At 37.2% G+C, this 14,473-nt stretch overlaps 2 protein-coding genes across 2 annotated transcripts; one reads left to right on the top strand and one right to left on the bottom strand.

The window, feature by feature from the left end:
• The first annotated feature begins 350 nt into the window (after nt 1–350).
• On the top strand, nt 351–1,986 carry LOC120771914 (spermine oxidase-like). Its single transcript, XM_040100201.1, has one exon. The coding sequence runs from the start codon at nt 355–357 to the stop codon at nt 1,984–1,986; it is 1,632 nt and encodes a 543-aa protein (XP_039956135.1). The 5' UTR covers nt 351–354.
• An 819-nt stretch (nt 1,987–2,805) lies between these two features.
• Nucleotides 2,806–7,817, bottom strand: LOC120772356 (beta-ureidopropionase). The gene is made up of 3 exons (XM_040100922.1): nt 7,532–7,817; nt 3,750–4,012; nt 2,806–3,669 (listed from the first exon to the last, which is right to left on the bottom strand). Exons 1-3 carry the CDS (start codon nt 7,633–7,635, stop codon nt 2,879–2,881), a joined length of 1,158 nt encoding a protein of 385 aa, XP_039956856.1. The 5' UTR covers nt 7,636–7,817; the 3' UTR covers nt 2,806–2,878.
• Nucleotides 7,818–14,473: the final 6,656 nt, after the last annotated feature.

The following is a 14,473-nucleotide window of genomic DNA, read 5'->3' as shown; positions in this document are numbered from 1 at the left end:
GTAATTTTTTTTTAAATGTGAGCGAAGACCGCTAATGCATAAAGTGTTTCTTTGTCAAGGGCCTAAGCACATCCTGATGTTGGACGGAACAGGGTTATTTTTAAAAACTTTGAATTACGTGTATTTGTTTCATCGATATTAATTAAAAAGAAAATTGTTGAAAATCTTAAATATTCGAACGGTTTCGGTACGAAAAGGCTTAAGTGCTACTTATTGCTTTTTTAAATTTTGAGTTTTCCACTCTTTGCATGCTGAAATATACTTTAAATTTACATGACATTCTACATTTTAAGATTTGTTTTGATTCCTAGAAATGATTTCAATATTTTCCTAGACAAATTTTTAAATTTGTTAATGAAAAATTCTATTTTGTGTTTTCTTTTCTTTGGCTTTGCATTTGAAATGTGTTTATTACCGGCACAGAAGAGTGGTTCCAGTTTAGACGTCAGTTTAACGTCCGTCAGTAGTGAGTCCTTCGTGCATTCAACTAGTTTCAAGGAAGGATCACAGAATATCGCAGGGGAACCCAAGTTTCTTATTGTCGGCGCCGGTGCGGCCGGTATCGCCTGTGCGGTGTCGTTGTTGAAAAAGGGTTTCAAGTGTGTGACCATAATTGAGGCGGAAAATCGGATCGGTGGACGGATTTATACAAAACAATTTAGTCACAATATCGTTGAAATGGGTGCACATTGGTGCCATGGTGAAAAAGGTAATATTGTCTTCCAAATGGTTGATGGTAAAAATATGCTGCGTTCCTCAAGTTATATCTATACGAACTTCGATTGCATTCGGTCTGATGGCGAGGTTGTGCCGAGTAATGTGGTGCAACAATTGAAAACTATATTGGCACAAATATTTGCCAAACGTGACGAGGAATTACCAACATTTGAAGGTACGCTCGGTGAATATCTTTTCAGGAATTTCTTTAAAATATTACACCGTGATGAATATAGGAATATCAATGAAGTAATCGCAAAAGAGTTTTTCGAGAATTTCGCGAAAATTGAACGATCGGAAACATCAGCGGGACTTGATGAAATGTCTGGGCGGGGTTTTCAAAGTTATAAAACCTGCGATGGCGATTACTTATTGCATTTTGAAGAGGGGTTTCTGCACTTTCTTCGCACACTAATGGGAGCCGATGAGCTTGGCAATGATTTGGGCATACTCGAAGACAAAATTCTATTCGGTATACGCGTGAAAGAGATCATATGGAACCGGCATGACTTCAAAGTCGAGGTGACTTGTGAGAACACAAGTGCCATTTTCCTCGTCGATCATGTTATAGTGACTGTGTCATTGGGTGTACTGAAAAGCAGAGTAAATGAAATGTTCACTCCTGAATTGCCAATATCGAAGCTTAATGCCATCGAAGGGCTCGGTTACGGTAGTATTATGAAAATATATCTCGAATTTCCCGCGCCATTTTGGAGTAGTCAATGGACCGGTGTGGCAATGCTTTGGCGTGAAGAAGACGCTGCTGAGATACGTGGCAGCCAACGTGCATGGTTGGAAGATATTTACGGCTTCTACAGAGTACCCAGGCAACCATGCACATTGGTCGGTTGGTTGGTCGGCTCAAATATACCACTCGTTGAAACAATGCCAGATTTTGATGTAATTGACGGTTGTTTATACTTGCTGAGACGTTTTCTACCACAATGGAAAATAAGTAATGTTGTAGATTTGGCTAGAAGCACATGGGATACCAACATAAATTTCAATGGTTCATTTTCATTTCGTTCACTCAAAACAGAAGAGTTGTCCACATCGCCGGCAGAGTTGGCACAACCAATAACTATGCTGGGGCCGGCCCCAACCTATCGTGTGATCACTCCTCTTAAAGGCGCTCTAGCCGTTAAGCCGGTTGTACAGTTCGCCGGCGAAGCTACACACGATTGCTATTTCGGTACAGTGCATGGTGCAGTAGAAACCGGTATACGGGAGGCCAAACGTTTAGAAGGTTACTATGCCGTAGATATTTAGATAACTCGATGTAATATTCACAATAAAGCATTTTACGAGTATATTGCAAAATAAAATTGTTAATTGTCTTTATATTACTCTGAAATGAAATGAGTCCGAAATGAAATATGTCTGTCAAAAGTAAAAGCCTTGAGAGACATGAAGAGCAACTATCAATACAAATAATTATAGAGACTCGATTATAGAGATAAGTAAAGTCCATTATACAGGTCCTTCATTAGAAAGTTCTAGGTCATTTTAGCACTGCCAAGTACTCCTCACCTAGTCTTATGGGTAGGTATCATATCTTTTATCCATTCATGATATACTCATAGTCCACTCCTCCATTACTTCGGACTAAATAAAGTCTCCTGTAGCAGAACTAACTATATGAGTCACTCATTATTCCTGTCCTGCTATATGGTGCAGGGTGCGTCTGATGAGTCGCCGTTTCGAGTTTTCGGGAGAGAAGTTCTGCGGAAGATTTATGGTCCTTTGCGCATTGGCAACGACGAATATCGCATTCGTTGGAACGAATTATACGACGAATTAAGAGATAGCGGCTACGCTGACTAGGTCATGTCGCCCATATGGATGAAAACACTCCAGCTCTGAAAGTATTCAACACAAAACCCGCCAGGGGAAGCAGAGGAGGAGGAAGACCTCCACTCCGTTGGAAGGACCAGGTGGACAAGGACCTAGCTACGCTTGGAATATCCAATTAGCGCCACGTAGCGAAAAGAAGAAACGATTGACGCGCTGTTGTTAACTCGGCTATAACTGCGTAAGCGGTGTCTACGCCATTAAAGAAGATCATTCTCCCGAGAAACAACTACAATATCGGTTTTTATTACAAAAGTATATTTATTTTATAAGGAACACATATTAGTTAATCACATGCTGCCTTCTTCTGTTACTCCCTTATCACTTGGGGCTTGAAATCAAGTTCAGAGGCTCGTTTAAAAGATTCAGCATACAACGGTAGACGCTGTGTCATTGGGAAGTTCCAGAAATCTTTCACCTGTCTGCACAAATTCAAATCTAGCTCGGTCACAAGTAGGCCATCACGATGCCGTGATAAGCCCGGGGTTCGTGCACCATTCGGTGCCGCTACATAAGACGAACCGTAAAAGGGTCCGAAAACTTTATGCGCCTTCTTGCCATCGCCGGAAGTATATTCATTGGGAAACTCCTCGCTACCCACACGATTTATTGCGACTGTGAAATAACTATTTGCGATAGCTGCATTCCGCGCTTCAATTCCCCAGAGTGGTTCGCTCAGTGCACCCACGGTGGCCGATGGATTAAATACAATTTCGGCACCGTTCAAACCGAACATCATCCAGTTTTGTGGATGATGGCGTCCATAGCAGATATTTATAGCTATCTTGCCAAAGTCTGTCTCGAATACTGGATGACCGGTGTTACCTTCCATATAGTAAGTGGATTCGTTGAAGTCACCAACACGTGGAATGTGATTTTTACGATGTTTGCCGAGGTAACGTCCACGATTGGATATCACGACCGTTGTATTCCAGATGGTGTCGCCATGCGCCGTATCACGCTCGAGCACTGACGACAAGATGACCATATTGTAGGCTTTGGCGAGGTCTTGCAGCATTTTTGTTGTCGGACCGTTCTCAGCCTCTTCGGCGAACTCGCACCATGGAAACTTTTCGCGTGTGCAAAAGGCAAATGGCATTGCTAGGTGTGGAGAAAACAAATGGTTCAGTCAAATTTTTATATATATTTATATATGTAAACGTTTGTTTTTTGCAACTTACTCCACGCCTCCTGCATGCATATAATATTAACTTCCGCCGCCGCAGCAGCTTTGATTATAATCTGTATTTTATTCCAGATGGCTTCGCGTTGTTTGTCCACTGGAGCGGTGGTGGGCAGTACAATAGAGTTCTGTATAGCGCCGACTCGCACGATGCGGGGCTTTCGTATGTGCTCTTTCTGTGCTGAAATGCGATAGCCCTGGATCTCAAAGTCATTGTCAGCAGCTAAGGCGGTCGCAGACGCTGGCAGTTCCAAGACATCACTGTTACAAAACAAACAAATAAAAAGTTACATGTATACATTTGTATGTAAATAAATCTTTTATAATAGTTCAGAATGTACGAAGTTTTCTTTTTAGAGAAACCGTTTAAAATGAAGTTTACCATTGATTTTGGGTTCACAGAGCAGCGGTAAGCTGCAGAATTTGGAATATAAAAATAAGTCTAAGGGTATTTAATTCCAATACGTTTAGATATTGTCTTTTGTGAGTATAATTAACTTCTCCAGAGATCAGTGTCTAATAAGGAATGTTTATTGGATCTGATAATCTTCTTAAAATTTTAATCACCTGGACTCAGTCAACTATCACAAAGGTTAGAAGAATGAGGCAAAAACAGAAGTGAGAGGTTTAGTACTAACTAATAACCAAATATAATTTTTCGTAAGTAAACTCGAAATACGAATGTGTTGTATTTATATATTTGGAACTCAATTTTTTGGTCTATTTCTATAACTCTGACAGCACGTAGCAACATTAAAAGCCAGTATTAGCCCAATAGGGACTGTTTTGTTTAGAAACGATGTTTTAAGTATTGGGTGGTGATCTTAGCGAGTTAAAAGACGTGAAATAGACGTCTGCATTAGGAGGATCTTCCCTTTCTTCCCGACAACATTAGTATACTCCAACACACTAGTGCAAACGTTTTTTCAAATCCTTGAAACAGTTGTTAAAGTAAATTCAAGAATTGCCTTCAATGCCCGGAGTGAACGAAACGGTTTCCCCGAAGCGGGATCCGACCAAACGATTTCTACAAAATTTAGTACATGTTATTCTTATTACATTTTTGTATTACATTGTGAAAGCGAACGAAATCGGACAACAACCACGACTACTTTCCATGTAGCACCATTTTAAATTCCACTAGAACGAATCTAGTTTCCAGTAAAACACATCAATAAGCAATCAATGTAACGGGATAAAACTTTGCACAAATAATGTTTTTGGCGTGGGCCACCTTATGACCGAAAATTGTTTAAATCCAAGAAAAACTGTTGAAGCCCCTAAGTACCGAATATTTAGACCCCGGTACCTAGTTGACTTTTGATCGAAAATGTCCCCCTATATACTTAAAATAAAGATTTTCGAACTTCCGGCCAATATGTGAGTTATCCCAATGAAAATAAGAGAGCGTACTTTACTCAGAACAGTGCATCTTTGTGCCCAAAATAGATAAATTCGAGCGAAAATTTGGCCTAGCTCCTCTATAACTAATATCAGTTTTTTTAAACTCTTTACAAAAACTAGTTTTCTGGGAAAAGCTGTTAAAAATAATCGTCAGTTTCTCGTTATCTCATTAATTGTTCTCCTTTTTTTTGACACCTAAGCCCCCTTTCCGTAGACCAGGTCACATATATGTTTGTATGTATGTACAGTGATGTGCAAAACAAAAGCAACAAAACGGCTATAAGGTTTCCATTGACATTTTCAACAAAAGAAACAGAGCTAAAAAAAATTTCACTCAAGTGTATGTTTACTTATGGGTAAGAAGCAATTTAAGCACCGGTACACTTCATCAAGCGGTATTAAATAAATGCAAAAATAACAAAAAATACATAATTATATTTGAATTCGAGTTGTGCAAAACAAAAGCAACAATTTACTTTAAGGTAGTAGGCGACGAAGTTTTTGGAAAATAACGGATTTACAGTTATGCAGGTGTCGTTTTACTAATGCATATAACTATTTAGAGCAAAATAAAAATTAGTTCGTTTTATATATTGGGATCAAACAGACGTTTGAAATGGCGCGAGAAATGTATTGCGATAGTTTGAAAATGAGCATTATAACTGATTATCGTAACGGAGACGCTCAAAGTAAAATAGCTAAAAAATATAATATCAATAGATCTATCATTTGTAGACTAATTAAAAAGTATTATTTGGCCAAAAGTGTTACGACAGTGCATTTAGGTGGACGACCGCGTAAAACCGACCCTCGAACTGATATGCAAATGTGTAGAGTTTTCAAGAAAAATCCATTTGCCACTTCAAATGAAGTTGTAAAAACTCTTAATTTAAATATTCATGCAAGTACAGTTCGTAGACGAGCAATCGAAAACAACTTGCGAACTTACAGACCAGCGAAGAAACCAATGCTTACAAAAAAACACTTGCAAAAAAGGTATATTGACACCTAACATCATAGGCTTCTATATATTGATGACTATTCAACCAAATTTTTTTTTCTAGATTGAATTTCGCCAATGCACATCGTAATTGGTCCGTTGCTAAATGGAAAACAGTTTTATTTAGCGACGAATCAAAGTTTAATATGATTAATTCGGATGGAATGAGTACAGTCCGCCGGCATAAAGGTAAACGCCATAGTGCAAGGAACTGTAGGATGAGTTTCAAGCATGGTGGCGGTAGCATTATGGTGTGGACGTGTTTTTCCGGCAGCGGGGTTGGTCCTTTTAAAAAAATAGATGGAATAATGGATAGGTTTTTGTACAAAAGTATTTTGGTAACCAATATGCTACCATATGCTGAGTGGAAAATGCCACTTTCTTGGGTCTTTCAACACGACAACGACCCGAAACACACATCTAAGCTGGTAAAAGACTATCTTAGGGTCAGTGGTGTTCAGGTTCTTGATTGGCCTGCTCAATCCCCGGACTTGAATCCAATCGAGAACCTGTTTGGCATTTTAAAGCGAGCAGTTTCTGATCGGCGTTTTGGCAACCGAGAAGAACTCTTTGACACGTTAAAAATGGAGTGGATAAACATCCCACAAAACACAATTGATAATTTGATAGCATCAATGCCCCGAAGATGTGCTGAGGTTATAAAAGCTAAGGGTTCTTATACAAAATATTAATATGTTGCTTTAGTTTTGCACAATTACTAATTGACCGTGAAGCATATTTTGTTATTTTTCTCAGCAATATTTACTAAGAGCAATTAATTGGAAAATGTTTTAGTTACTTTTTTTACAAGTATTTTATTTTCTGTTATACAATTTTTGTTAAAATATATTTTGAAAAAAGTATAACAAAAATTATTATTGAACTAAATTTGTTGCTTTTGTTTTGTATGTATATAGATATATTTAGTAGTTTATGCATACCAACATCGCTGGGGGTTTGTCGCGCGTAATGAATGAACTATAAAACAAAACATACACATACATATCAATAAAATATAACATATGTATGAACATACGATTTTTTATAAATATATTCGTATACACATTACTTAAAATGTTCATATCATTTACAAATCAGACGTCTAATTTATGCATCAAAATAAAGTTGTTGTCTCCAGATAAGCCTGTGTACATAGCATACCAAGAGAATATAACTTTTATGACACCCTTCTAACTGATAAGACAAAGGTTGTATTATTTATTTAGAGTCGCAGATAAATTTTTTCTAATTCACTGTTATATAATTAATGTTTGCATTCACTCAGCTGTTCCAGTTCGATTTCAAAACAAATTAGTCTCTTAGTCTATACGCAATTGAAAATTGATATTTTTATTGTTTTGCTTTCAACGACTTACTGTTCGGGGACGCCGTACAAAATACGCTTCACTTCCTTCAGCTCATTTTGCGGTATGTGTTTCTCCAGGCACTCTTCCAGGCTGTTCAAGTTGAAATCAGACATCTTGAGTTGCAGATTTTTTTAATTTATGTTTGTTGCAGTACAAATTTCGAAGCTTAAGTGTTGTTTAATACTTATTTAATTTAAGCAAATTTCTTGGTGTTTTGTAATTTATGAAAATATTCAATTTTGACCGAGTGGATCTAACCAAATCCGCTGCTTGCTCGCGAACGAATGACAATGTTTAGAGGGCTCCCTCACTTGGGTGGTGCCAATGCAATCTTAGATTGTTTAAAATTTTTGTGCCGTTCAATTGCGTGGCTCTCAATTTTTATTATTTACTCGCTACATATTTATTAAGTAGGTGAATTTTTTTGGCTCTATGTTAGCTAGAGTGTACGCTCTTAATTAGTTTGTTAGTAGCTTTTGCGAGACATCGCTGTTTGTACATGTTTATTTATAAATATTATACCTATATAGGTATATGTATGTGTATATGAGTAAGTTTATTCCACGATCAGCTGAGTTAAGTTGAGAGATAGCTAGAGAGAGAGAGAGAAAAAGCTTTATCTGTCATTTGAAATAATTTGTTTTTATTTTGAATACATGTTTTTATACCCAAAGAAAAATGTTAGGAATGCCATAAGTTCGAACCGAGATCGATAAGAAATACAAGCAGCTTTTATGAAGAAAACTTTATAGCCAGTTGAAACCAAAATGAAATGAGTCTGAAAGGAAAAAACATAATACATTTAATACTCTTGCAATTTACAGTATTTAAGGGGGGAGCCTGCTTTAGAGGCTTAAAAAATCTATTTTTTGAGGATTTTTTTGTGAGAGAAAGAAAGCGAAATTTCAAGGGTTTATAGTTATATATTTAAGCATCATTCACAAATTTTTTGCTTACGAAATCTTTGATATTCCGCCTTTGGGAATATCGGTCGTCGCCTTTTGTATAGCTGAAATGTCCTGAAACCAGTGTCCTTTCATGGGCAAATTAAGTTTTCCAAATAGGTAAAATCACAAGGTGCCAGATCAGGTGAGTAGGGTGAGTGATTAATGGTTTTTGTTTTTTGGTTTTTTGTAAAAAAATCAGTGACTTGCGTCGACCGATGACATGGCGCATTATCGTGCAACAGGCGCCAGGACCCTGCCTCACGGTATTGTGGTCGAGCACGACGAATGCGTGACAAAAGACGTTTCATAACACCTAGGTAAAACACAGCATTATCCGTTTGGCCAGGTGGGATGAACTCTCGGTGTACAATACCCTCGGAATCGTAAAAACAAATCAGCATTGTCTTTATTTTTGAGTTCTGAAGACGACCGACTTCTGATCGCCACAGAGGTCCTCACGACCTTCTTGGAATCGCTTAAACCACTCATGCACATAGGCACTGATCACTATAAACTTCACCATTTGCAATGTTTCAGTAAACGTTTTCCTAAGTTTAAAACAAAATTTAGTATTTGCTCTTTGCATTTTACGACCGATGACCAAAAGATGCTGTCACTTTTTGATCGATAACATCGATTGTAGTTATCCAATTGTCTTAATTTTTACGAAATGTCAACAAGAGATCAAACTTATTATTTCATATTCCCACCAATAGGTGGCGCCACCAGAAACAGTTATATTTAAAAAGTTCTGTTTCTTTTGCGACAGACAACGTTCAGAATGTTGGACAAAACTTTCGGCGATAATTGTTTGTCGCGACAGGATTTCACGAAACGTATTGAGTCTTGGCTCTATGGTTACGACCCGGACAAAGGTGTGCCCAAGAATTCTTAAAAAGACGCCGCAATTATGGGCCGACAATTCTCGTTTTTTGCCCCATTATAATGTATTGTCGCATACAGAGTTTGCCCAGAAAGTAATAGGACTGATTTTCTTCCACTGAAATTGTACTGTGCGTTTGAGCAGAGGTACGCGATTAAATTCTGTGGAAAACTCGGTAAATCGGCGACAGAGACCTTTGATATGATCGAGCAGGCTTACCCAGATGTTGCTTTAGCAAGAAATGGTGTTTTTCGATGGCAAAAGTCCTCTTTGGAGGGAGAGAGGACGCTGATGAAGACCAGAAGAATGAGCAAATCCACAGTGAAAACGATGCTCATTGTCTTTTCTGGCATCAAAGGCATCGTCCACCATGAATTTGTTCCTTCTGGACAAAGCGTCAACGCCACGTTTTACGTGGAAGTCCTCAAGAAACTTAAAAGAAGGGTCAATCGGGTCCGACAAGACATCGCAGCCGATTAGAAGTTGTACCACGAAAACACCACGACTCATTACGCCTTTCTTGTGAACAGCTACCTACCCACGGCCGGCATGCCAACGCTTCCGCATCCGCCCTACAGCTCAGATGTGGCCCACTTCGAACATTTTTGGTTTCATTGTCTGAAAAGGCCGATGAGGGGCAAGTATTTTGAGACGAAGAGGGGATCAAAGCAACATGCACTTCGGCTCTCCGTGACGCCTTTAATGCTTGGAAATCGCGCTGGCAGCGCTACATCGACGCAGAAGGAGCCTATTTTGAAAGTTTTTAAAGAATTGTAACGATTGGTTCAATAAATTTTTTCAAATCGACTCAGTCCTGTTACTTTCTGGACAAACCCTGTACTGCATTGATCCTTCGTAAGTTTTTTGGGACGTTTGAGGGGGACGACATGGATTATAAAAAATAAATTAAAAATTTTAATATTATGAACAAAGTCTTACTAGTTTTTGCCCTTAGCAGTACATCCTATAATAAAGAAAGCTTTCAAATTCTAAATTCATTATTAGATAAAATGTGAATGGATTTTAATTATATATTATATATATATGATTCGTAAAGTCCAAAATATTTGTATTACAATTACTCTAAATAACTCAAATTACGATACTAATTATATTAGTAATACTGTGGAAAAGTAATTACAAGTAGATATAATCATACCCTGAATAAGGTACATTCAATTTATCGCGAAGTTTATAACATCCAAAAGACTGAAGACCTTATAAAAATATAACCTATATAAAGCATATACTATATATAAATGATCAGCAAGTCTGACCGTTTGTATATACGCGAAATAAGGGACTAGTCATTTCTTGAGATATCGATTTGAAATTTTGCATATCGCCAAAAGCTGCTCGTTTTTTGGAATTGGCGATATCGGACCCCTTACGATTTAAGGGCATGCACCTGTAATGTCCGGTTCCTTAATTGGGAAGGTGCCGTTGCCCAGCTGGTTGATGTTATCGTAAAAATAAAGGCTGACATCATCGTGGTCCAAGAAGTGCGATGGACGGGACAAGGACTGAGATGAGTAGGTCCTTGTGGCATTTACCACAGTGGCCATATAAAGGAGCGCAAATTCGGTGTGAGATTCGTGGTGGGAGCATATAGCATATAGCTGCCATACAAGCAGATCAATCAACTGCTGGAAAACTTTTTTATTGAATTTAATTAATTCTCACAATTTCGGCAAATATCATTATGCTATGCATCGCTAAAATCTCCAAAGAAATTGTTCAGAGTGATCCAACATTGCATACACCTATCGCACAATCTCAGTGATAAAAACGAAGTTCTTATATGAAAACTGTTGTTTTTTTTGTGAATGGTATTACAAATTTGGTGCAACCGAATTTAGGTTTTTTTCTGTTTTTACATCCAAGGCTAACAGAAACATTCTCATCTTATTTCAATGAGAAAAAATCCATAAGAGGAACCGAAGGCATTATATGGTAGTTGAGCAATGGAAGCAAGACTAAGGTCTAAGATCTCCCAGATTGTCCAATATTTTCGGTAACCGTCAAGCGGAAGTTTGATAAAACTAAAGTATAAGAGAGCTGTTTTGGCTCGATTTTATGCATTTTTAGCACAAGGACACAACGTTGTCAGACAATTATATTCTCTGAATTTTATTAATATATCTCAAAGTCTGTCCGATATTTTCCATAAAAGCTCAGTTTTCGGTATCTGGCGTTTGAAAAATTTTAAAAATGATGGTACGATTTGGAGAATTTTTAAAAAGCGTGGTTAAAGATAGTCCTTGTTCAAAGTTCTATTCCGATACCTTCATTAGCGCTTGATTTATAAACTGTAAATTGAAAGAAGCAGATGGCATTTAAATGGTTGGTTGGTTGGTTGAACGGTTGTCTGATTATGTTCGATAACGCACATATTCAAACTGTCACTGCTTTTTACTTATATAAAATTAGAAATATTACAATTTAGAAAAAAAAAATAACGTATTTGATTAAGATTTTCTCTTCTTTTGCGTTTGTCTTTTGTAATCACTGTTAGGGGTATCTCTTTTCAAATTCCAGCAGAAGTCCGCTAACACTGACGCATCCCATCGGCCCTGGTATCTCTTTTCCATTGTCGACATATCTTGGTGGAATCGTTCACCATGCTCGTCACTTACATCACCGCAGTTAGAAGGGAAAAAAATCAAGATGAGAGTGAAGAAAATGAATTTTTAGGGACATATTGCAACCCAACTGTTGATACTTTTGAAGGAGATTGTTCACAAGTTCAACATAATTTTTATTTCTCTTATTGCCCAAAAAACCATTCCATTGCTTAAGTCTCGATCATAGTAATTCCGCTTTATCTTTTGGCAAATTTAAATCTCGTATAAGGTCGCTGAGTTCATCTTGCGAAATTCTATGAGGTTCGTCACAAAAAATATTGTCACCCACAAACTGTGGCGATTGTGAGGTTGTAGGCTCATTGTACTCAACTTCCATTGAATTAATCGCTTCTTCAGAATCTTGCTGGTATTCTTCGGGAGGTCGAGGAACAGGTAAATCGATTCCATGTAGTATAGGTCGCGATACAGAGGCTACGTCAGGGTATACTACGCTTCATTTCTTTTTTCGTGATATACCGTGCTGGATGGGTGGAGTCAGGCAAAAGTAACAGTCATTCGCATGATTGGTAGGTTCCCTCCACATCATTGGTACACCAAAAGGCAATGAACGTTTCTTTTTGTTTAGCCACTTAATCAGATTTGTGGAACTAAAATGTGGTACCAGGATTTGTCTTGGTTTTTAATTTTAATTCCAAAATAATGGAAGTAAGCAGTTTCTAAACGTTGTGTTATTGAGCATCTTTGGTTAGTAAGTGTCACCTTACCACAAATGTAGCAAAAATTGTCTGCACTATTAACACATTTACGCGACATAACGAAAACTGTAGATTTTTCACTAAAAATGACAAAAAAACGGTAACAATTTCACGTTTTAACTGTTGAACAAAACACAGTCAACGTTAAACACAACAAACAAATGTGAAATAATAAAATTTCCGCGTAATGTGATAAATCTGTCGCGCTACTCTCTATTATATTTATAAGGCATAAATGCACAATAAGAGCTAATTATGAATTTTAACTTGTATATTTATGTTCAACGAGTGAAATACAATCAATATAGTATATTTTCATGTAGAAGGCAATTTTGATGTAGACCAGTGTAATTTAATGTGAATTCAAAACTCAACTATAACCTTGTCAGCCGAGTGTCTCGAGCGTTTGGGACTGCCTACTGAAGTCCATTTCGTAATGATATACTGATGCTTTATTTATTCTCTCAAATTGTCAAAGAAACTTACTTATAGAGTTTTATCAGTGCCAGACTGTTCTTTGAAATTTTGTTTTTAATCGCGATCAAAGCTTTTTAATTTGTAAAAATGCGTGAATCACGCAATCTACGCATCGTTTTGAGGTGACAACTAACTCACTCAACTTTATGTTAGTTTCAATGGTCTATAAAATACTCACTCTATTCCCTTACTTTCGAATTTAGCCGGTTACTTTTAAACGTTTTGAAATGGCTGCTTGAGTGCCTAGCAAAGATTACGCGAGCTCTTTTTTATGTACATACTTGTATCTTCAAAAATGGTTGGTCGCCCCGGACGTTCCTTGTGCTCCAAGTCAAAATCAACACTTTTAGATAGTGCAAACCACCTTTGGCACGTTTGCTCAGTTATAACATTTTCACCATAAATTTCCACCGAAATGCGATTGTGCGTGATTCTGATAAACTAAGCATGCAAAAAATGTGTGGTTGTAATTACAGTTTGTCTGGACCTATATTTATTAATGGTGCTTAGCTGGGTGTTTAGAACAAGCTTTGATAACCTTTCTAACCTTAAATACTATTGTACCCATCATTCACATTAGTCGGTATTTCCAATAGAAGTTGCATATAACATATTTATAAAAAATAATTCCAAATAAAAGAGATTGATATTCATTGTCATAACTTTTTTATTAACAAAAATGTTCCATTCTTTATTTAAGTATGTTCTTTATAGAAGTTTAGATATTATGTTACACTTAAATAATACAACAATGTTTGATTTAGAAAAAAGCGAGTAAGTATGTTTAAAGAATAATAGCCATTGATGTAAGTTATGGAGGGTAGAGACTGCTCTTAAATTTGTGGCGATGAAGTAGAAGGCAAAATTAGACTTATGTATATGGATGGAAAGTGCAATATTTCACAATTACTCAATGTTTTAATAATGAGAAACAAGTTTATTAATTTTTGACCATTACTGTTTGAAAAGTAGAATTTGTAACGGGTGATCCAAGTATAGATCGTGTCAATTTGTCATGTTATTTTTGTTCAGTATTGTTTGGCTTTTTGTCATAGAAAGACTTAGCCCTGAATAACGTTTACAAACGCAAATTCACGTTGGGTAAAGAATGTGTGTCTTATGTTCAATATAATAGGCCTATTGAGCTCCTATTCACAATACCATCACCCATCTTGAGACCCAACATTCATTATTGGATAAGAAGAAGTGAAGAAAATATAGCAGCCATGGCTGAGAGTGTACACGAAGACCCCTGGAGAGTCGATTCGGCGCTGGTCGTAGCAACTCGGACTGACGTATGGAAC

The sequence above is a fragment of the Bactrocera tryoni genome, chromosome 3 (genome assembly GCF_016617805.1).
Source record: "Bactrocera tryoni isolate S06 chromosome 3, CSIRO_BtryS06_freeze2, whole genome shotgun sequence".
Lineage (NCBI taxonomy): Eukaryota > Metazoa > Arthropoda > Insecta > Diptera > Tephritidae > Bactrocera > Bactrocera tryoni.
The sequence above is the reverse complement of the archived record's forward strand: the minus strand, read 5'-3'. Positions and strand labels throughout refer to the sequence as shown.